The 23,714-nt window shown below is 57.2% G+C and overlaps 2 protein-coding genes across 2 annotated transcripts; both read right to left on the bottom strand.

Annotated features, from left to right (window-relative positions):
- Window positions 1-1,116: 1,116 nt before the first annotated feature.
- On the bottom strand, window positions 1,117-5,367 carry MYOZ3 (myozenin 3). The gene is made up of 6 exons (XM_062502554.1): window positions 5,241-5,367; window positions 4,772-4,935; window positions 4,471-4,545; window positions 4,218-4,365; window positions 3,772-3,943; window positions 1,117-1,279 (listed from the first exon to the last, which is right to left on the bottom strand). The coding sequence occupies exons 1-6, from the start codon at window positions 5,269-5,271 to the stop codon at window positions 1,117-1,119; spliced, it is 753 nt and encodes a 250-aa protein (XP_062358538.1). The 5' UTR covers window positions 5,272-5,367.
- A 2,570-nt stretch (window positions 5,368-7,937) lies between these two features.
- Window positions 7,938-20,559, bottom strand: SYNPO (synaptopodin). The gene is made up of 3 exons (XM_062502593.1): window positions 20,085-20,559; window positions 9,971-11,883; window positions 7,938-8,705 (listed from the first exon to the last, which is right to left on the bottom strand). The coding sequence occupies exons 1-3, from the start codon at window positions 20,557-20,559 to the stop codon at window positions 7,938-7,940; spliced, it is 3,156 nt and encodes a 1,051-aa protein (XP_062358577.1).
- Window positions 20,560-23,714: the final 3,155 nt, after the last annotated feature.

Here is a 23,714-nt window from a genome sequence, read left to right as displayed (position 1 = left end):
CCACAGTGGTGGAAAAAGGAACTTTTATCCTGGTGCTTTTGGGAGTATAAGAAAGGGTAACACTAAGAACCTAACAAAAGCAATTGAAGGAAGTCTGTGTTGAGTCAGAGGTTTTTGTGAGTGGGGTTCCCTAGCTGTTCTGGTAACTGGTGTCAGGCTGTTGTTAGCTGCATGTCCCACTGTGTGTCACTGCTGAAAATGTTGGTGTACTTGGATCCTCACTGCTGATTTTCACATTCCTAGGGAAGCCTGTGCTTGCTCTGGAGGCACAGCCATGCTGCTTTTCCTTCCCACTGATGTTGAAGTTACCAGAAGTCTCTGGCAGCATCCTCACACTGTTGTGGTTCTGCAAGGCAGTGAGTCCAGGCAGGGTCTGATCCTTGACCAACTACATGAAGCAAATCGGTCACTTAAAGAGCTTAGATTACATGTTCAAGAAAGACATGCAAAGAGCAATAGGAAGGGAAAAATAGCTGCCAAGTGCTAGCTAGTAACTTGTGGAAAACAGGGCACAAGTTTCCAACTCCCAGCGTTCCTCTCCCCTTTACCGTGGCTGTGCTGTGTTGGTAAACAAGTAAGATTCCCACTCCTTCACTTGTTTTTGTTGTCCAGACAAGCTCAAGGTAGCTGCTTTAAACATGCCAATGCTTTGTAATTTTTGCTACTGCTCTTCCATTATGCCTTCCTGTGTGTGCTGTCTGGAATGACAAATGCAGTCTTGTCCTGAAGATGGAATTTCTCTGCAAAAGCACCAGCTGTCTGAGCAGGTCTCCGTGCCAGTGAGGATGCAGTGAGGCAGCTTGGTGTGTTGCAGCTGATGGTGCTGCTGTTTTCCATGAGGCAGGGAAGAGGACAGGCTGTACAGGATGTTTTGTATGGGAGCTTGCAGGGATCTGCTGGATTAACAGTGAGGACTTGGCTGCTGGCTTGGCGTTGACTGCAAGGGGAATTCAAAATGGTCCCACACTCGAGCTCATTCAAACCTCATTCGAAGATGACAACCCGAGCCCACCAGCTGAGCTTTCATGAAGGATACCTGCACCCCTCCCCACCCCGTGAGTGTGTCCGAGTCCAGTGAGGGAACCATCTGTGGCCATGGGGCAGGGAGTGCATGTCCTACAGCTCTTCGCTTTCTGGCAGGATCCGCACCCAGCCTTGGGCCACCCTGTTGAAGTTGGGCCTGTGGGAAATCACCTCCAGCACACTCAGGTTATCCAGCTCTACGGTGGGCAAAGAGAACAGCTCACCAACCAACGCCCTATCAAACGGGGCTGGAGTCCTGCAGCACAGAAAGAAGCACACTTAGTCACAAGGAGAGGCTGGGCATGCTGTAAAGGTATTAGAAAAAATAAGTCTGGATTTACTGAGTCCAGCACAATGTAGCAATGCCTGTTAGAAATGACAACCCTCCTCTTTCTCCCCAGGACACTTACCAACCCAGCAAGGTGGTTCTCTGGTACAGAGCCACCTCAACTTAAGCTTTGGCGAGTCTGGAGAGTGGGGTTTTGGTGCCTGGGTGTTGGTGGGAGTGTTCTGCACGTGGAAGGGTCTAGATTCAGAGACCAGTGACAGTGACAAACCCCTGGTCTTGAGAGCGCCCCATGTGCAGCTCCTGTGTCCTGCAGAGGGCTGAGGCTGACAGCTGCTCTGCTCTGCTCTGGATCATTAGCACATCATTGGCCCTGGCTCCATCCCGCCTTTTGGGACGGCTCCTCATGAACAATGACTAACAGGAGGAGCAGTGCGGGGGCAAGAGCTGTCGTCTCTTTCTGGACAACTGTGGAAAGGGACTGGGGAAGAGTGTGCCAGCCCCCAAAAAGCAAAGAATGTTGGTTTTGGAGCAGCACATAGGGACTGAGCTATCAATGAGGCAAAACTGGGAACATTTGCTTTGGGAAGCACTGCTAGAACATGAATAACGTGGCAATATTTTGCAACAGAGGAGAAATAGGGGGAAAGGCAAATGAGAGCAGTTTGTTCTAAGAACTTACTTGGGGAAAAGAGAGTCTTTGTCAAAGCTTGGTTTCCACTCTCTCCTAAGGCAGCACAACTTAGCAAGGTGGCCCAGGTTTTTGCATCACAGTCTGAATATTTAAAACTGGGATAAATCAGCCTGCTTTAATGCAGTTGATGTGGGGGTGGTGAACTTGCCCTTGCTCTGTAGCCTATGAGAGCTGTGCTTGGATTCAGCTAGCCTTAGGCAAGACCACTGGCTTCTTGATAGCCGGTTTGTTCCAAAAAGTTTGTTTTTCTGTGGTTTGGTATTTGAACTGAGAAGTGATTTAAAAGCCAACAGCTTGGAAGATTGAGAAAAGCCCAGTTAAAAGAAGATTGGCTTTCTGAATCTTTCTGTCTCACTGAAGAATTAGAGGAGGTGGCAAGAGGCTTGGAGTTAAATTAGCATCCATCTGTATTAAATTACAGCTGAAGACTTTAAATAGAAAGGCAGCGTGTGAGAGGGGAGAAATGGTACAGGATGGAGTATTATTCAGAAACATGCCCTTGCTTCAGTCCCTGTCCATAAATAAATCCTTAGGCAGGAACATGGCTAAATGTTAAAAGAGCCAAGTGTCTGCAACAGCTCCTTGGCTCTAATTCCTCAAGGAGAGCTACATGGGAAAGCCCCAGGGCTGAGGGGGAGGAGAGCAGCAAAGGGATGGTGGTGTCCAGGCTCATCTCTTCCATTTAGGATGGCTTTTCCCACAAGGAGGGGTTGTGGTGCCCTTCTGCCAAGTTTTGAAAGCACAGCTTTCATGGGGGGACTCGTGTCCCCCCATGCCTCAAATCCAGCCCCGGGGTGGGTGCTGGGGAGCTGCTGTTTGCATATGGTCTGGGGAGCAGCAGTGCAGTGTCCCAGGGGAAACTCCAGTGGGAACTTGCTTGCTGGAAGGTGACTTTGGCCAGGCCATCAAAGCCAATATAATTCCATCCTCGTGACAGGCTTTCAGGAAGGACGACAGACAGGACTCCTTTTGCTGATTCCCTGGGATCATGTTCAGCGTAAAAGTTCAGTTCTTATTATTCTGCCATGCAGAATAGAAAGTTGGTGCTTTGCTAACACCAGATCTCCATCTCGTGGATCCCCACCATCACCTTTCCAGAAAGATCTGTCTTGGCAGTCTTTGCTGCAGGGTCCCACCCTTGACCCCAGTGTAAATTGGAGGTGTGAGGAGGCATCAGCTGTGCTCCATCAAAAGCAGCCACAGGGCATAGAGCTTGCCAGGCTGAGCCACCAGAAACTCCCTGACCTGGAGGCATTGGGCTTGAGCAGGTGTTTGGAAGGAATCTGGTGACCTCTTAGCACTCTGTGGGAAGATTAACCTTATACCCCCACTGCTTCTAGCAGCTGCTTGAATACGTTAAGGAAATTAGGAAAGAGACTTGGCATTGTGTCATTCCTCCACCCAGCTGAGAGTTGAGCCCAGCTGGGAACAGGAGTGATTCCTTCTCCAGGACCATGTGTGTAAGAATTGGTCCTCCCAAATTTCATCCCTGAGGTTACCCAGTGAGATCAAGCTGCCTGAGACTGTGTGAGCGCAGTAGTGGAGCTGAGAGGAGACCTGGGGGAGAGCTGCTGGAGGCAGGAACCTTTGCAGGGAGCCACAGAGAAGCTCCTGAGTAGAAAAAGAGCATCCTGAGCCCTTGCTGTGCCCCTGTGGGGTATAAAGAGGGAATGAATGTTTGTGTTTCCCTGGAAGAATGGTGGGTGCTCCTCGAGGCTGAAGGGCTTGGCCAAGGACTGGCGTGGCTGATGGTGTCTGCCCCTGTTACCTGTTGAAGCTCCTGAAGTCCCACGCAGGGGATCTCATGGGTGGTGGGTTCTTGCCATGCACGGCATCATTCCTGTCACCAAAGAGCTCCTGCCATGGGGACCGGTAGCCCTTGGGGATGGCGGTGACATTGAACTTCTCATGGGGGATTTCTTTGAGGGGGCTTGAGTACCCTGTGCAGGGGAGAGACAGTATGGGTTGCTGGGGCCACAGTCAGGCTGAGGCAGGGGGCTGGGAACAACCCAATCTCTGCATGGCCATGAAATACCTGTTACAGGGGCAGGAATGAATATCTATGACCTATCTATATATAGAGATATTTGTACATATAATATCTCTGGGGGAGGGTTGGGCAGACACCTCAGCAAGCAGCAGCTCACTGCCTCCAGCCCCATGTTGCTGAGATCACAGCACTGTTGGATTCAGGTACAGAAAGCATTGACTTACCTGGGGCTAGGGCATTGGGGTTCAGGACTTTGCTCATGTGCAAGACCTTCTCTGACTTCTTGGGCACTTCTGGAGGGCCACCTTGGGGTGATGCTGCTACATGGAGCTCGGAGTGATAATTCTCCTGGCCCCCAGCATTCTCCCCTGCCTGTGGAGGAGAGAGTTAACAGGCACAGGGAGACCTCACCCTGCCTCATTTGGGACTCAGGGACTCTGAGTTAAAAACATCTCAGAGCTTCCTCCATCTACTCACCATCTGTTCATTCACTGTTGCTTCTGGATCACCTTTCCCAGTGTGGTGTGAGCCACCTGCCCCTTTCCCTGGGAGCTGCAGGAGACAATGAGTGGGTGCAGAGAGGGATCAGCACCATCCCCTTCTGCTTTGGTGGATATTGAACCCCATGTTTGCCCATCTCCATGCCCAGCCCACCAGGACATTTCTCCTCTCCCTTCACCTCTGCATAGCAGTCAGCCAACTACGACCATTGATCCTTCCAGGAATTCCTTCCTTGGAAAGGCTGCAAGAACCAGGGAAGGGCTGTCCTCAGACCCACCTGCCTGGAGCCACTGGGATGCTCAAAGACAAAGCGCTGTACCCGCTTCTGACGTTGCTGGAAGAGCCGGGAGCCACGGTTGTTTGGCAGGGAGAGCTCCTCGATCATCAGGTCATGTGTTGTGCTCATCTTCTTCCCCAGGTCCAGCTGGGGCTCTGGGGAGGCTGGGAGAGCACAGCTACAGCTGAGGATGCTGCAGTGCTGGAGACCCCCAAGGCAGCACAGACCATGTATCCCCTTGTTTGGGTCTCTGTTTTGTGGCTGGGCCATTTGCCCATGCCAGGGACTGGCATTTCCTCTGTGTGAGGAATTGTCAGGGAGCACCAGAGGTTCAAGCCATCTCTCACACTCTGTGCATGGACCGTTCCAGCAAAAGCAGGGCAATTGGCCTCAACCAGAGCTGGGTCTGGTCCGTAGGCAGGGAGGGCAGCACTGTCCTGGGGCCGGTGACACACCTGCACCCCCTTACCATCTTCAGGGCCTGGTCTCATGATAGCCATCACTTGCTGCCGTTCTCCTGGGGCAGCTCAGTTGGCGGTGGATGGATCCTGTCTGGCTGGAAGAGAGAGGCACTCCAGGAGTGACACCAAACATGGGAACACCTCAGCCCTAGGCATGCACCAGAGAGACAGTAGAATTCAGCTGAGCATCTCCCCTGTTCAACATCATTCCTAAGCATGTTCTTGCACTGCTCTCCATCCCAACCAACAGACATAGGGAATGTTCAAATCATGCTGCCCCTCAGCCCTTGCCTGTGGTTCTTCCTGTCTGCCTTTCTTTAGGGCAGAAACTGTCCTCACCTCTGACTTTGCCCACAGTGAGCCACTGTCCTTGCGCCCCAAGTGCCCTCGGAGCAGCAGCTGCTGCCCGAGCAGGGGCCCTGGCCAGCCCCCCCCACCCAGCACCTCCGCCAGAGTTATTTTCAGCTGCAGGCTCCGAGGGTGCAGGAGTTGCAGCTCTGAACTTGCAGGGAGCTGGTGAGCCTAGCCAGTAGCAAGAAGGTTTGTGGGACCACTCGGCTGGGTTGCTCCACTGTGGAGAGGCAGCTGAGCCCCAGTCTGAGCCCCCTGAACTGCCCACCTGCAGCAGAACCCTTCTGTGCTACCAGGACGCTCAGCTCCGCAAGTGCTGTTCCACCCTGTTTGGTGCATCTGGCATCCCTCAGCTAGGGCTGATGCTGGGTAGTTTCCCCTAAGAGCCCTGCAGTGCCAGGGTTCCCAGGGGGCTGGGATGCCTGGCACACAGCTCCCTGCCAGCTCTGAGTTCAGGATTAACCATCCACACAATGAGCCAGGGACCTGCACCCCATCATTCCCTCTGCCCCACTCTGGGGAGACTGCACCCTGACCCCCACACTGGTGGTGTCCCCTTTTCCATCACCAAGGACATACCCAAGCCCTGTGCACCCACCCACCTGCTGACCCCCATGTGAGCCCTCACCTTCCCTACCTGGCCAGGGGATACCCCAGATGCTGGGAACCAAAGATGCTTCTCCTGCTGTGCTGGGGATGAGGCCGAGGCCAAGCTGCAGCCACCAGCACTCGTGGCCTCTGCTGGCCCTTCACGGCACCCTTGGGCTCCTGCTGCTCGCCCCAACCCGTCCTGGGCTCCAGCCCAGATGTCAAGGTCCAGCCACGGGACAGAAGTTATTTCTGGCTGAGAAAGGGGGTGGAGCAGACTGTGACCCTTGGGGACTGGGATGCCGTCACCCAAGCACAGAACAGGTCTGACTCACAGGGATGAGGATGCCATAATCCTGGCATGGAGCAGGGCTCTGACCCTTGGGGACCAGGATTCCATCAACCCAGCATGGAGTAGGGCTGACCCACACAGATGCAGATGTGGTCACTTGGCATGGAGCAGGGCTGACCCCTGGGGACATGTAGCAGCAGCAGAAGGTGACCATGTGGCATGTGTACCCAAGCCACCTAGGGGACAGATCAGAGCCAGCCTGGGTGGAATAATGGTGGTTTATTTTGGAACTGGGTGTACAGAGGTGTGGTGAAGGTAGGTTGTGATGACTTCTGGAGTGAGGGTGGGAGTTGTGTCCTGGGAATGGGGCTCTGTGTTCCTGGAGGGGCAGCCTGCAGTGTGGAGGTACTCCAGGGAACAGGGACGGGCTGGCTCCAACAGCATGTCCTGGGGAAAGGGAAGGCTGGCTGCCCAAATGCAACCTCTTTTCCAGTGCTGGTCTCACTGGCCCCAAGGTGTGGGGACACCAGTATCCTCAGAATCAGCTTCTGTGCTAACACCTCCTTCAAACCCTCTGTAACTTCTACCTTTTCCTTCAGCCCCTACAGTTCCCTACCTGCCCTGGCTGTCACAGCACCTGTCGATTCCTATATGCCTCCATCCCACCTTTGTGGGGATGAGGATGTGGTGAACTTGGGTATGGGGACAGTGACAGGGACAAGATGGGGCTGTCCCTCTTGGTCTGGGCAGGATGGGAGGGCACCTGTAAACAGTCCCCTTAACATGGCAATAAATAACTTTGGCTCTTTTTGGTCTCTAGGAAAATAAGGGTTTGGGAGAATTTCTTTGAGAAGGGATCAAAAGTTTTTTTTTTTAAAAAAAAAAGAAGGCAGTGAAGAAGTGGGGGGCTGGAATTAAAAATTAAATTTTCCTCTCCAAAATCTGGCTTCAATTGGCACCAGCCAAATCCAGAGGCTGGGAGAAGCTGGGAAGAGGGAGCCTGGTCACGGCACCCAATCGATGCAGCCCACCCGCAGCAGACGTGCCACCCCAGGGAAGCAGAGCTTCAGTGACATCCTGGGGTAACTCCTGGGAGCTGGGGACAAGGGCTCACGGGGGACCACCAAGCCCATCCCATCCTGTCTGTGCGGGATGGGGCTGGCTGGCAGGCAGGGACTGCCGAGGGAGGGGCCGTGGGGGGGCCCGGCTCCCCCACTCTGCCTGCTCCTGCCTGCTGACCACGCAGTCCTGCCCCGAAAGGTTAGGGTGGTAAAAATAGAGCGGGGCCATGGGACAGCGGACGGGCGGGAGGCACCTGACCCCTCTGGCACACAGAGGGACCGTGGCAGCTCCTAAGGGATACTGGTTTTTGGGGACCTCAACCCCGGGGGTCGGTGTGTTGCCGGTGGGGAGTGAGCGGGTCACCCGGGTTGATGGGTCGAGGGAGAAGGTTTTTCGGAGGGGGTTGGCTTGTCTAGGAGGTGCAGGGAGCCCCTGAGGGCAGACCCCCCGTCTTCAGCCGCAGGCTGCTGGTCCAGCCCCGGGGACAGAGGTTGAAGCTGTGGATTCCCGGGCTCTTGGTCCCCGAGTCTTCGGAGTCGAGAGAGACGTCCGAGTCCGTCGGGGACCGGGAGGTGCAACGCTTGGCTGTGGAGCGCCCACCCACCACGGGGGATGGCAGGGGGCTCTTGGGGATGGGGGACAGCCTGGGCACGGGGCAGCAAGACGCGCCGGATGGCAGCAGGAGCCGGCGACCCTCTGCCCAGGCGGCTCGGGGCATCCCGGGGGAAGCACAGAACTGGGGGCTGCCTGCCCGAGGCGAGAGCGAGGGGCTTTTGTGGGTGGGCGAGGGGCTGCCCAGGCTCCCCAGCACGCTGCTGGCAGCCTGCAGTGCCGGCGCCCTTGGCCCCAGCCGGGGCGACTGGGGCAGGCTGCGGGGGCCGGCAGAGATGGGGGTGAAGGGCCGGGAGCTCTCCAGCCCCACGGCTTTGGGAGAGGAGCTCTTCCTGCGGGCAGCGTTGATGATGTTCCTGGCGAGCCGCGCTTGCATCTGCCGGCTGGCCCGGGGGTCCGAGTCCTGCCTCAGCGGGGACAGGGACCTCTCGCTCCACGGAGGGGACGTGGGGGGTCCCTCATCCAACTCGGGCACCGAGGCCGGGCTGGCCCAGCCGTCCAGGCTGCCCGGGCGCCGCGCCAGCCGGGGCGTCCAGGTGGGCGATGCAGGGAGGGACGACCGCCTGTCCTGGAGAGGGACAGAGAGCGGGTTAGTGACCCCCGCTCGGGGGGGAGAAGGCACAGAGCAGGGGTACAGCGGCAGGAGGGTGCCAAGGTAAGATTCATGCTGGCACAGCCCCACAGGACCTGGGGATGTCTCCTCGTGCGTTGCATCCCTGCAAGGGGTCCCCAAAATGCATTTACCCTGCAACCCCTCACCAGCCAAAGGAGATCGGGGCAGGCCGAGCCTGCCGTTAATCATCCTTGCCCAAAATATGTCCCAGGACCTCTCACTACCTGCAGCTTCCTAAGGGATATGCTCGGAGCCCACCTTGCACTGCCCCAGGATCCCTCACCCAGCACTGCTCCCCAGACGACAGGAAAGAGAAGAGCCATGTGTGACAGTGCAGAGAGTGTATTTCAGAAAGAGGGGGAGAAAGAAAAATGCAGAAGAAATAAAGCACAGTCAAAAGGCCACTTGGCACCATGGGGAAAGGGGCAGGAGGCCATGGGCAGAGCACAGCTGGGTGAAAAGCCTTGGGCTGAGCATCACCCAGCAGCCCTGCCCTCGGCATCCTCCTCATCCCAGCACATCCCTTGCTTCCATCCTTACCACACAGCACCGCCCACTCCATCTCCACCACTGAGCACAGGCAGGGACCCCGCAGTCCCTGGGTCCAGCACCACTGGACTCTGTCATTCCCCAAGGGATGCAGTTGTTCCTCCACAGTGAGGAAGCAAACGAGGATGGATCCTGAAGGAGTGACAGAAGAGTCAGGAGCAGGCACAGTGAGGCAGAAAGGCAGCGTCCCCTCCAGGTTTGCTTTGGTAGGAGGCTGAGAAGAGCCACAGGACAGAGGGGATGTGGAGGAACAATCAGAGCTCTGAGATCTGGAAAAGCTGGAGGTGAGGAAAGGAGGGAGCCAGAGGTGTAATGCTCCGTACAGTTTCCAGGCGAGAGAAGAGTAAGAGCAGCCCTGTGGGACAGACAAGCTCTGGCTGACTCTTTGGGAATCCTGCAGGCTCTGTGCCCAGTTCCTGGTGACTCCCTGGGACTCCTCACCTCCTGTTGCACTGGGGGCTCAGCAGCACCTGTCACCCAGTGTCCCAGCACTGCAGCCTCACAAACACTTCGTTTTTCTATTTTCTTTTCTTATCACCCCCCCCCCCCTTTTTTTTGGTGGTTGGTTCAGCTTTTGGCACTCCCATGAGTGGTTAGGGAGGACACAGCCTAGCACCCCTGTGTTTTTCTCTCTGCCACCACTACTTGTAGTAAAAAGAAGGTTTCCACACCTGCGGCTCGATGCCGGCATTCCTGGTTGAGTAGGAGGGCCGGGGTGCTTGGAAACCTGCCTTTGCCCGGGGGGGCAGCAGGCGGCACGGGGAGGCCAGCAGCACCTCAGCTGGGGCTCCAGGACTGGCATGACTGTCATGAGTCAGGGGCAGAGCCCCAGCAGCACTGGGGAAGGGGCTGGCAGTGGTCTGGCCAGCACTGGGCACCACTGGGGGATGCCAAACTGGGGAAGGAGGCAACGGAGATGTCGGGCAGGAGGCTTGCTGGGGATAGGGGTAGGAGTCGGGAAGAGATGGTCTGGGTGGAGGCACCTCCTGGGGCATGGACCTTGTTGGCCCCTTGGATGGGGAGAGGATAAAGAGAGAAGACTGGAGCTGGTAAGGCTGGTGCTTGGAGATCTCCAGCTCCTTCTGGGACATCTCATTCTCCATTAGGTTGCTGCCATACAGTGATGCAGGAGGGGTTTTGGAGGGCCTGCAGGGACTCTTGGAGGGGCGTCTGGAGACCATAGGTGACAGGTAAGCATTGTTGTCATACTTCCAGGAGGGAGGCAGGGACATGGTAGGTGATGGGGACCGCAGCAGCTCGGGCTGGGAGGGGGCTTCAATGATGAACTTCTCCATCCTGGATTGTCGGCGGGCAAAGAGCTCAGCCCCCTTCCCTCTCGCTTCAGTGAGGATGTGGCTGGGCTGTGGCTTCTTCTTGGGCTGGATGGTGGGAGACTTGAGGCAGGAGGACCATGCCGGAGCATCCTCAGCTGGTGGGAGGTGCTGCACACCTCTGGCTGCACTGCTGGGGACAAAGTTCGAAGCTTCAGCCCCGAGAGCAAATGGCTCGTCCTCGGCGCTGGGCTCCCTCTGCTCCTTCTGCTTCTTCCTGCTGTCAGCACTCTGAACTAGGTCCAGCAGGTCGGGATTGGGGCCCAGCTTCGGCTTCTCCACGAAGGTGAACATGGACTTTCTGCTGGCTCTCCGGGCAGCCGACTCCTCCAGGATCCCTGTTTTGGGCAAGGGGTTTGGTCCGCTCACCCTGCAGCCCAAGAGTGGATCTGGCAGCATCTTCTGCTCCTGGGTGGGGTACAGGGCCGAGTAGGCAGGCGGGGAGCGGACACGGGTGAGGGGTGGGGGGCTGCTGAGGGTCTCTGCATAGGTTGGTGGTGGGGGCAGCTCGGGGGCAGGGGGTTCCTCGGCTGGCTGGGCGCTGGCGGGGGATGCCTGGGTGCCAAAGGGTCTGGCCGTCCGGTTCTTCACAGGCTTGGGCTTGGCCAGGGTGAGATGGACCTCGTAGTACTGCCGGCCTTGTGTCCCGTTCTGCTGCTGCCCAGCTGGGGATGCCATCCCTGTGGCTGTCCCCGCTGGTGCACTGGGCACCTCGCTGGGCACCTCACAGGGCACCTCGCTGGGCACTTTGACGTTCTTCCCCTCCTCGGGGCTCTGTGGCAGGACAAGCGCTGCCGTGTTTGGCTCTGCAGGGGCTCCTGCAATTCCGAGCCCCTCCACCCTACTGGCCGCCTGCTCCTGCACGCCGATGCTATTGGTGGCAGCTGATGCCATGTTCTCCTTCAGGTAAACGCTGAGTGGGACCTGCTGGGCCTCAGCAGGAAGCTCCTGGCACGGGGAGGCGTTTGCCAGCATCCCTTCTGGATTGACAGGCTGGCCAGGCCCTGGCTTCATACCCTGCCCCTGGCTCTCCTCCATGACCCCCTGGCGAGGCTGGGGCGCAGGGCTCAGCGGCAGCCCCCCGCCATGCCCGCTCCCTGTGAGCCCCTCAACGCGCTGTCTGCGCCGGTGGAACAGCAGGACACCCTTGGAGCTGGGGCCGGGCGCCGTGGTGAGCTGAGCCGCGATCTTCTGGCTCCGCACCTTCGCCTCCTTCAGCTCCTTCTCCGAGAGGCTGGCACTGCGGGAGAGACCTGGGCAGAGGGGAGAGGGGGATTAGGGCCCTCAGTGGGAATGTGGGGTGTCAGTCATTCCTGCCCAGGACCGGCAGCCCTTCCTCCAACTATCCCCCGGCATCACAACTCTTTCCCTGGCAGGTGGGAGAAGGTAGGAGAGATGCACCAGGCCTGGGGTACATGGTCCGGGGGCAACGGGGACCCAGCACAGCCATCGCAAAAATGCTGGGACAGATGGGAAAGCCCAGGGGACACCTAGTGACACTCAGGACGTTTCCACCATCCCACCCCGAATTTGGGCTGGGTTCTGCATACCCATCGCGCTGACCATATGGGAAAGGAATTTCTCCGAGCAGGTCTCCGGTTGTAGTTCACATGGCTTCGGCCACCGGATCGACGAGACAGTGACAGGGAAGAGGACAGCGTGTGTCCCCCGGCCTCTCGCCCCAAGTCGCGACATGCTCAGCCCCGAGCGAGAAGGACATAAACCCGGGGACAGCGGGGAGATGCCAACCCAGCCCCACCTCATAGCAAGGTCGGTGAGCAGCCCTGGTGGGGGACTCATGTATGAAGCAACACGAGATGGCAGCAGTCGACAGAAGCTGTGCAGCTCCTGCCCAGCTGGACGCAGACACGGACACAGCGAGGAGCCGCCCTCACGCCTCGGGACTCAACCCAAGTGCTAAAAGCAATGTGCTAAAAGCCTGACGCGAACCCCGCGGCGAACAGCCCAGTGCCTCTGGGCTTCTCCTGCCGGACAAAGGTCAGGGCACCAGCCCTTCCCTAAGACCGAAAGGATGTGGATCTGCCGGGAATGCATTTTCTCAGTGTGAGAAATTTCCTATGAGCTTGCCCCCCCCCGCAAAAGCACCCGTGGGAAGGGCAGTATCCCCCGCCCTGCCGAGGCCACTCTTGCGCACAGACACCAGCGCTGACCATCAGCATCACCCCCGTGCCCACCAAGGGTGCAGCCCCTCTCCAAAGGCACTGCTGGGACGGCTCCGATGGGTGTCTCTGATGTGGCCCCAGCAGGGAGGTGGGTGGCCAAAACCGCCTGCTCCCATCCCTGCTGCTCTTTCCTTCCCATCCCATCCCATCCCATCCCATCCCATCCCATCCCATCCCATCCCTTCCTGTCTTCCCTTCCTTCATGTGTTCTTCATTTTCTTGCCTTCTGTGCTGCTTGGGAGTCTTCCAGGATATTTTCAGCAGTGGCTCAGCCTACCAGCGAGGGAAAGGGATGGATGACTAAGTCAAATCCTTCCAGCAAGCCCACTGTAAGCAGGATGGCTGCTGGAAGCTGGGGAACTCCTCTTCCTCACCCTTCAGCCCTCCTGCCTCCCTCAGCACCCAGCAAGTCCTTGCACAGAGCTGAGGTTTGCAGGATGCCCTGGATGAAGTCTTCTGGCTGCCCGACAAGAGGGTTTTGTCTGGGCAGGGGGCAGAGGAGGCAGAGATGCCATTGGAAATTCTCCTGGAAAGGAGGAGCCCGTCGGCAGCGACGATGCCGGCGGCGAGTCCCCCCCGGTTCGCGCCCGGCATTGTTTTACGCCCATTTCTATTTGCTTTGGCCGCGGCACAGAGCGGGGCCGCTGCTTCCTCCGGCCGGGCTGGCTGGAGGGCGGCCAGCAGCGCAGCTCCCGCTCCGTAGGGTCACCCTCGCCGCCTTTATCTCCGAAAAGGAGGAGAAACACGGCCAAGGAGCCGTTGAGAAACAAGCCACAGGCTCCAGATGTCTGCGGGTTTCATGCTACGTGTGGAGCATCCCCCCTTCCTCGGAGGCCGGGGCTGCCTAAGAAGCCGAGCTCTCGGAGGAGCCATTTCGCAGCCTCTTGCTCTTGCTACTGCCTTTTAACAGCAAACGGGGGGCCCTGGAGGATCTCTTCCGCGCTGGAGGGATGACTCAGCTCTTGGCCAACCCGCTCCTGCTTGGACTAGCCGCCAGATACGCTCCCACGTAGCCGGGACCGATACTGGGATTTGCCCACCAGAGTTTTGCCCCTGGGTCTCTCCATCCTTTGCTGCCGGCACAGCCATGGGCACCACTCCAGTCCCGGGTGTGCTGCAGGGTGGACTCCTTCTCCTAAACTCCCCTACCTGGAATCCATTTCCATCCATACCTATCCTGTCCAGTCTTCCAGCAGCCCATCTGCCCCTGCCCACCCAGCACCCACCATTCCTGGGCTGGGAATTTCCACTGGAAATGAATTCCTCAAGATGCTGCTTGGGATGCTGAGAGTAAGAATTGCTCTTGACATCCAATTCTTATGACACAGATGAAAAGCACTGAAGCCTCTGGCAGTCCAGAGGAAATTGCTGCAGCTTGAGCCATGGGATGAGGTCATTCACCCAGTGCAAGGGTCTTTATCTCCATGGTGTCTGGAGGGATTCTGCCACCTGGGGCAGTTTTTGCACCACACATTCCCCTCCCAGCCACAGAGAACATTCCATCATCCTTTCCTGGCAGCCCCGGGTGGGCTCTGCTTGGTCCTTTTCCCCAGCCCCAGGCAGGCGGGAGGGAGCTGAATGCATTGAGAATGTCCAGCTGCTGGGGAGAAAGGAAAGGAGTGTGGGGCTGAAGGCAGCCAAAGCAGAAGGAGATAGTCTCTGTCATCCTGTGCCCCATGGAACTGCCAGAGTCCTGGCACACACCAGCAGCAGCAAGTGCTATCATGGTTTAACACATTTCAGCTCTGGCCACAGAAGCCTATAGATCTCTATCTCTATATTTATATAGGCACTTGCTCTTTAGGTTTTCTGCTGCTCCAGGAGTGACTTCCTGAACATTCCCCAAGTGCAGGGCTTAACAGCTTCTTGCCAAGCTGTCAGTCATCCTTCCCACAGCATGTACAGTGCTCTCTCCTCCAGAGCATGGATGACGAAGGTGATGAAAGGCATTTTTGGTGTTCTCACTTCCTGGGCAGATGGGAGAAAAGAATTCCTTCCATCTCAGCTTTCCATGCAAAGGATGGATCCCCCTGAAGGGTGCTAAAGCAGGATGTTGGAAGTCCAGCCAGGAAAGGCTGGAATCACCATCTGACCCCAAATGAAGGTGAGGGATGTATCAGACATGGCTTGCGACCCATCCTGCCCTGAGATAGACTCCAAGAGCTGAAATGGGGTGAAGATTTGGCCTTAAATTGCAGTTTCGCTGAACTGACAAATACAGTGAAAGTTGTTGGTCTTGATATGGCTGGGATGTCACAGGAAGGAAAACAGTGACTTGGAAGCTGTGCCTGGTGAGAAGTCCTTGTATGCAGAAGAGAAAATAGGTACGCAAGTCTTAATGGGACCTTTAGGGTGCAACAGGTCATATGAAATCTTGGAGTCAGAGCTGGCAGGTGACTCCAAAGTCTTCAGTTTGGGCTCTGTCCCTGACTTTCTCCAAGTCTGGATGCTCAGTTATCTCAGTGCTGCAACACGGCTTGGCCATACTCAGGGTGTCCTACCAGATCACCCCCTGACAGAGCGCCCACTATCCATAACCAGCAGGCACTTTGCCCCATTTCCAAGTATTTCTTGGACTTCAATGGTCAACCCAAATGATACCTCTTGCTGACAAAACCCCACTGGCAAAACCAAGAGTGAAACCAAGACAAACCCCATTTCCAGAGGGACACCTGACATGAACACTCTGTGTCACCTGACACGAACCCTGGTGCACATCCGCAGGCAGGCAATGCTGGGGAGAGGAGATCCAGTGTTTTCACCCAAACATTGAGGACTTTGGACACTGAGGAAATGTAAGCAGGTTTTTTGGCAGAGCATCAAGCTGGCCCCTTGCCCCAGCTACAGCTGTGCAGGATTTTTTGCAGTGCGTACCAACTCACACACATATAAATCTGTGCACACATTTCTCTCCAGCTCCCGGTTATCCCAAATAATCTGCAGCTAGGAAAACACAGAGGGTAGCACAGGCAGGCAGCTGAGCTAGCTAGAAACGGATATGATTCAAGCATAGGGATAGAAAGATGATAATTTTCTGCCTCATTCCCAGCTTCCAGCCCTCCTATGCCACAGATACAAAACCCCCAGAAATTCTTATCTGTGCTGGCCCTGCAGCCCCAAAAATATCTGGCTTAAGTGGTGGGTGCTGTGGTGGGATCAACCTCGCCTGCCTGGCAGACACTCTGTCCTGGGCCTCTCCACACGGGCGCCTTTGCCAGTGATAAAATGTGGCACAGCGAGAAAATTCGTTGCGCTTGCAAGTTTTCTCTGTGCTCTGTTCGCAGGGGCTTTGCTGGATTTGGAGCTGTTTGCCTCCCCACACTCCTCCCGGCTCACAGCCGTGCCCGGCACTCAGCACCCTAATCCTGCTGAAATGGCCTCAGTCTCCAAGCAGCGAGTCCTGGGGCACCCAGTTCCCACTCAGGGGGAGGAGAAGGGAGTGGTGGTGATTCAGTTTGAATGGGGCCTGTCTGCCCCTGCCCATCCCCAGTTCCGGGGGGATGGAGTAAGCAGCCCCAGCCCACACAGGTGGAGGCAACGAACACCTTCCCCATCTGGCTAAAATCAATCTTTTATCTTTGGAAAAGGTGGCTGGAGGTGGGCAGACCTCCCACAGACAGCCCTGCCATCCATCCACCCTGAGTGCAGCAGAACCAGCCCGTCCTACAGCCGGGTACCACGGGGACTCCATCCTGCCTGGAAAATGTGTCCCAGCCCCATTATGCCCAGAGCTGTTGGAACTTGCTACGACCCATCCCGGGCTGCAAGGTCCCGGGGACAGCCCGGCCGGACTGGTGCCCCAAGCCAGTGGCGCTGGCCTGGCCAGAGAAGGTCAAATGGCTCGCAGTGTCCCTGTGGGGTGGGCAGAGCGGGGAGGGTAGCGGAATGAAACGGAGCCTCTGCCTGTCCCTTGCACAATCCGTAAAGGATCCATCCTGCTAGCTGCCAAGCCGAGGGACAGACCTCGTGTCCCCAGCATGGGTGGCATCGCCAGGAGAGGTCACGTCCCTGACGCAGGGGACAGGGAACATCTCCTAGGACGACGTTCTGCGGAGCTGAGAGGTGCGACCCTGCGAGCCCCGAGAAGGACCCCTCCGTCCCTCCATGTCCCCACCGTGTGTCCTCGCTGTGCCTCCCGCGCCCCACATCGGACCCAGGTACCGGCAGAGGGAACCGACACCTGCCCCGCTCATTCCGGGAGACAAACCCGGCTCAGCCCCGGCTGTGCGCGCCCCTTCGCCCACCCTTCACCCACCATCGCACCCACGGGACTTCTGGGCATGCACTCCCAGCTCCCCCCGGACCCCTATACACCCCCTGCGCACCGCCATCCCCCGGCACCCGGACACCCCCAGATCCCAACAGCCCCGCTGCCCGCCCGCACAACCTCCTTCCCCCGGCCCCCGCCCGGAGCCCCCCGGCCCCTGCCCACCCCCCCCCCCCCAGCCCTCCAGCCCGACCGTACCCGCGGTGCCGGGTGCCGGTGCCGCCTCCCCGCGCAGCCCGACTGCACCGGGGAGGAGGCGGCGGGCAGGAAAGTTGCGGCAGCTCCGCCCTCGGAGCGGGCCCGGGGGGGCGGCGGGCGGGGGCCGGGGGTGGCGGGTCCCGGCGGCACTGCCCCTGCCCCTGCCCTCCCGGACAGACCCACCGACCGGGTCCCCCCGCCCCGCGACTCTGGCAGCCGCCCCGCCGCCCCCGATGTTTCCGCTCCGCTGCTTCTCGTCCCGGCTGGGTCTGCCCTGAGCCTGCTGTGACGGGGGAGAAGCCTGGGCATCCCCTTACCCAGCCCGGAACATCTCCTTACCAATCCGGGGCATCCCTTTACCCCATTCTGGGGCATCCCTCTCTTCCTGCCTTGCACGTTCCCCTTAACAGTCCTGAGCATCCTCTTACCCATCCCGGGACATCCCCTTACCCAGCCCTTCACTCTTTTTCCTCCTCCCCACCGCACCACCTTACGTTTCAGACGCTGCTGGGGGTGTGGGGCCTCCTCTTTTCCCAGGTTTCCCCAGTGCCTAAAGTTTCGAGGCACTTGGAGGGGGGCAAAATCCAGAGACAAAAATCCAGCACCGGTGTCACTGCACTGGGGACCTGCTGGAAACAGCACTGAATCCCCTCTGCCAGAGATGGTCTGCTCCAAGTCCAAAGGGAGCCACAGTCCTGGGCAAGATGATCCCTGGTTAGCCAGCATCACTTCACACCTCCTGCTGGGGCTGCAGAACTCCCTGGCTGTGGGTGAGACCGGCCTCGCCCCCTTCCCATGCCTGTCCACACCTCAGGATGAGCTCTTGGCTTGATTTTTTTGCCTATCTAATTTCCTTTCTTCCTGCCCCTCTGTGCTTTTTTGTGCTTTCCTGGTTTTTGAGGGAGTCTGGCACTGGCTCTGCAGCCCCCAGGGAGCGAAACCTTCCATTTATTTGCACACCAGACAGAGAAACCAGTCCTGCCTCCTGCATCTCCCAGCCGCTGCCTCTACCCGGGGCTCCTGCACTCCCCAGCCTGCCCTGAGAGGTGCCAACCAGCCCGGGCCGCCGTGCCGGATATTTGAGAGCAGGCAGCCTGGCCTTGGGCTGCTGGATGGGGACCAAAGGGGCACCTGGGACCCGCCTGGGTGGGTCCACACAGCTCAAGGTGAGGCACCCGTTTGGTTCCCAGCTCCCAGGGCCAGCCCTGCACCACTCTGGGTGTGGATGGATGCACCCTCTTCTCCTGAAGAAGCTGCAGAGGTGGGGGTTCCTGTACCCCTAGACAGCTAAGGAGAAGAGGAGCAAATCCCTGACATCTCCCAGGGATGCTCCTGCAAACAGCCTGTTGCAGGAGCAACCCTAGTGCCACTTGTGAGAGCACCTGCCTTTTCCTCTCACCTGTGCTGAACCAAGCCTCTCTTTCCCAAACCTGCAGGCTTTTTGCAAGGTCCAGAGCTGCTCCTAGCTCTCAGGACCCTCAGTGGCATCCTGCCTGGAGGCTCTGGAAAGTGTGACGGGTCCTGCAGGCAGTGGCTGGTGGTGATCTCACTTGGAGGGGGAGGAAATGGGACAGACAAACTCTTTCCAACAAACCTGTTGAGTTACTTTAAAATTCCAGGCTGGCAGAAAAAGTGCTGGATGGTGGCGCAGATTAGGAAAATGCTGAGCCTGGACAGAGTCAGGCCTGACCTTTCCCCACTGCAGTTCTGCTATCCCAGAGCAGTGAGAAATGGGAAGACTATTTGGGTCCATCTGGTTTGTGTGCTGAGCCCTGAAACACGATGCTGCTGGGGCAGCTGTGAGCCAAAGGGCTTGGCTGAGCTTCCCAGCCTGTGTCCCATCCAGGAGCCGCTGGTTTTGAGGATGCCTGACACTGCAAAAAGGCAGGGAGTGGATTCTGGATGCCGGGTTCATATTAAGCATCCCAGTCAGTCCCACCCCATCTCACCCAGTCCTGGAGGCTGCCTTGGGAAACGAGGCTTTGAGCTGAACAGGAGCATCTGATAACACCATCCCATGGGGACAGGGACACACCTGCCTTGGCACTGTGTGGCAGCTGAGATAACAGCTGGGCAGGAGCAAAATAGAAAGGAGGGTAGAAGTAGGGTTTAAAAATGGGTCCAATGCCTGTAAGAGGATGGGTTCTGTGGGAGCATCTCCCACAGGAAGGTGGGGCAGTCCAGGCATGGCAGCAGCCACAGTAACCCTAGATATGAACCTGTATTTGTGTCACTATGGCTGAAGGGACAGTCATGGATGGAGAGGAATAGCTGTGGCACGGGGCTGTGAAGTGAAGCAGAGAGTATTGTAGGAACCAACCAGCCTGAAATAAAGCACTTAATTTTTAAACCAGGAGCTGACAAAAATGGCCCAAAGCCATGTAAGGGATGCTTGGCCATCCCCAGTCAATGGAGGAGAGGTGTCCCTGTCCCAGACAGTGTCACAGGAGCCAGTCTTGATCACTTTTGGGCAGGATCCTACCAAGCCCCATGGCCAGGGTGAGGGCTGGGAAGTCCATCCTGTTCATGCCCCATTTAGGGATGGGCTGAGTTCCTGCAGACAGTGGGAACCCGCCTGCTGCCTTCCCCCCCCCCCCCCCCCCCCCCTCGAGAAAAGCCACAGATTCCTCCATATTTTTAAGGCCAGAGAGATCATCTCAAGCTAAATTAGTCCCAGCAGCTCTGCTGGAAGCCTGGGACCTCTAACCCAGGGGAAGTCCTGCCCTGGGAAGAGCTGGGTGTTCTCACTAGGAGCACAGTAATGCCTTTCTGGGGGGGGACAGTGGCCAAAGGGGGTTTCTCTTACCTGTCTTCCTTGGCTCAAAGTCAGGGTTGATAAGGACCCGTTGGATCTTCACCACTTTCCACTCCTGGCTGGGGTTGCCCATGGGGCTGTCTGCTGTGAGGGGCAGCTCTGGGGCAGAACCGGGGCACTTGAGGGGGGCTGCAGTCTCCTCCACCATGGCCAGGCTGCTGCCATTCAATGGGGGTTGTGATGCATCCCCACTGAGCTTCCTGGGGTCCCTCTGGCAGCTGCCACTTGATTTCCCTCCCAGCAGTCCTGTTCGTCCCTCCTGCTCTCCTGGCTCAGAGACTGGAGCATCCCAGAGCTGATGGCAGCTCTGTCCCTCTCTGCTCCCCCTCTCCTGCCAACAGCCTCTGTCCCCCTCAGTGTCCCCCTTGGCTGTCCCACAGACACAGGGGGGCTGCTCAGCTTTGCCAGGCATAGGGCAGCTGGGCTGGGGGTGGAGGCAGAACTGTGGGACCCTTGTCCTCAGCATCTTTCTTCACCGATTTCCTTCACTGGCACTCCAGGCCTTTCCAAACAGCTCCACATGGCCAGGGGGATAGATCCTCCCTCAGAGCAGGGGCAGCGTGAGAAGGAGGGCAGCCACGTCCCAGGCACAAGCTCAGCTTTACTACTCTTGCAGGCAGGAAGACCAGGCACAATGCCACTGGAGCAGGCAGGTTTTGGAGACCCAGATGGAGGGATGTGTCCACAGGAGGCAGGCCAGCAAGGAGGATTTAGCAGGAATTGGTCTTTTCCAGGCAGAGGATCAGCATCCAAAGACCTGTGTAGAGGGAAGGAGAAGCATCCTCACTTGTGCTTCCACTGATTTCCTATGGCCACAGACATCGGAGCAGCTCCCGGCAACCCCAGCCTGAACTCCAGCTCCAGCACTGCTTCCCATGAGATGCAAAACCCATTTGGAAATGTCCCAGCCCCAACACCATGCTCACCACCCCAGCTCCCTCGTCCATCCATCCTCACCCTGGGAACAGCACCCATGGCCAGAACCCTGGCCAGTGCCTGGCTCCCCTCCCTTGGTCCACCCAGATGAGGCTGTGGGCACCCCTGTTAGTGGTGAGGCTGGGGCACTGCTGGTCTGGAGCCTGGAGTTGTCAGCAAAGAATCAAATCCCTGAGGATGTTGCTCAGAGTTACCAGGAACAAAAAAGGAAAATTTCCAGCATCCAGCTAAACTGTGTTTAACCATTGAGTGACTCATGCAGCGTCAGGACAAGCGCAGACAGACCCACTTCCCTCCTGCCAAGCACAAATCCTGTTGGGATGATGAACCCACGCACCAACACAGACAAGTTATCAGCTGGGAGAGGGGAATGTCATCACTCCCAGGACAGGATATGGGTTATAGTGTACGGAAATTCCTGTGAGTCCTTCGCTTGCACAGCATCACCCAGCCCTGCTCACAGCAAGGCTGGTCCCGCAAAAGTGCCTCCTGGGAGATCCACAGCACCCACAGCACATGGACCATGATGGATTTCCCAATCTAACAGCCAGCTGAGGAGGAAGGGGTGTTTCTGCTCATCCTAAACCCCTCCCTGAGTTATTGTGAGATTTTTCAGTGAAATAAGAAAAAGCACCGAGTCAACATCGCAGGTTAAGCTCTAGCAGGAATATACCCTGCAGCTTCCTTGAGGCTCACACAGCTTCTCTATAAAACTTTTCCTGTCCTTAGCAAGGTTATTTTGGAAAAGAAAGCAGGTTGGAAAGCAGGCACTCAGGCATTTCCCAAACACAAGGCTGCATTTTTTGGAGAGTGCCTAAAGGAAATCTTCTGCCCTTTCTGAAATCCTTTCTCCTGCCTTTCTCTGCTGCAATTATTCAGCACAGATTTGCAAAGAGAACCTGAGGAGGAAATGTCAATGTTTCCCTCTGAAAAAGAAATTTCACCCTCCTCTTTACGTAATTTGGGGGATCAATAGTTGCAGGAAGCCACCCACATCTTTCCTTAGAAACACGGCAAGGAGGGAGCTGGCTTATCAAATGAGGACAAAGAGACCGTTTGCAAAAATAGCCCCAGCCCATCCTGGGTGGGCAGAGAACCTCTCAGGGAGGATCTGCATCTCCTCACTCCCATTCCCTTGCCCTAACCCTAGGGAGCAGGTTCCTGGGGCAGCACAACTCATGTCCATCCTACACCAAAGCTGCCTTGACAATTTGCTGGGGGAGCTAGTACCTCCCTGAAAACCATCTTCCAGAGCCACCCCCTTCCATTCAGGAGTGCTTTCCACTCTTGGGCATCTCCTGGGAGTGACGCCTACAGCCCCGGTGTTCCCCAGGCAAACCCTTCCTTGGTGAGACCCGAGCAGTGGTGTTCCCTGAGGACACACTGCTGGGACGGGCCGCCCACAGCACTGAAATACTGAGTCAGGCATCTGCTGCCTCGCTGGGGGCCAGTCTGGACCCGGCACGGCAGTGAGGGAACCGTGACAGAGCTATGGAGAGCACCCTCCTTCCCCCCAGGACACAGCTCCTGGGCTCTACCAGCACCACAGGAGGGGAATATTTATGAGTGCCATGGATCTCTAGCAAAAGCTGCTGAGCTGATCCTATCTGTTGGAATACGAGCCAGGTAGGATGTGTATATATGCCTCAAGTGCATCACTGCACTGGCAATAACAAGCAGCAACACCATCCAGAGCCACAAAGCCAGCCCTCCCCTGCAAACAAAGGCTGTAAAGGAGGATGGGGGTCATTTCAGGCACCATTTCAGGGGTGCAGCTTCAAAGGATGCCTAAACTGGGCAGTGCCCAACTCACAGTCCCAAGAAGCAGCTGCTCACCGTGCCCATCTGAGAGGCTCCTCATGCTTCTTGATGGCAACAAGTCCCTAGAAGAAGCTGCAAAATGGTGCTGGGGAGGAAATAATAATAATGACAACAACAACAAAAAAATCCTTCAATTCACAAAGTGCTGAAATCTGGCAGCAAGGAGACCTTTTGCTCAACTTCTCTTCCTGCCCACTCGCCGGTGAGTGATACACAGCCCCCCCACCTGCCTTTCTCACACCCTGTCACCCTCCCCCCCCCTCCCCCCCGTTATTGAAAAAGGAAAACTAAAGTTAACTTTCCACATCCCACACAAATATTTTTGGCAGGCGTTGCTGGCATTCAGTCTGCTGAGCCCGGGGGAGACAGGGTCTGCAGAAAGTCTTCGTCTCCATCTGCTCCAAGCACCCGGCTGGTGTTCTGCAGTGCCTGGGCTGGTCTGTCCCAAACACAGAGCAGGGGCAGGAGATGGCACAGCTGTAAAAAAATGGGGGGCACCTCCAGGATAGCCCTGGGGGCCGTGAGAGGCCCAGTCAGGGGAGTGCCATGAAGTGGGGAGGCAGATTCACACCCAAACTTTGGCTCTGTCCCTGCTTTCTCATGTTGTTCTCAGCCACATCCCTGCCCCACGCTGGGTTTTCATCACCATGAAACAAGCTGGGAAGGGGTGCAAAAGCTGTCCCCAGCACAGCGGGGCTCTCGGGTTTCCCCGGGACAGGCAGCGGGTCGCTGTCACTCAGGCAGGACCCTGCTGCCCAGACTTGCAGTCCCCAGCTCCAGTCACAAGATCGGCCCAGTCCCTCTCCAAAATAGCCCAGCCGCAATGTATACATCTGGGGAGCTTTACACCTCCCCTGTGCCAGC

This window comes from Cinclus cinclus, chromosome 14, assembly GCF_963662255.1.
Source record: "Cinclus cinclus chromosome 14, bCinCin1.1, whole genome shotgun sequence".
NCBI lineage: Eukaryota > Metazoa > Chordata > Aves > Passeriformes > Cinclidae > Cinclus > Cinclus cinclus.
The sequence above is the reverse complement of the archived record's forward strand: the minus strand, read 5'-3'. Positions and strand labels throughout refer to the sequence as shown.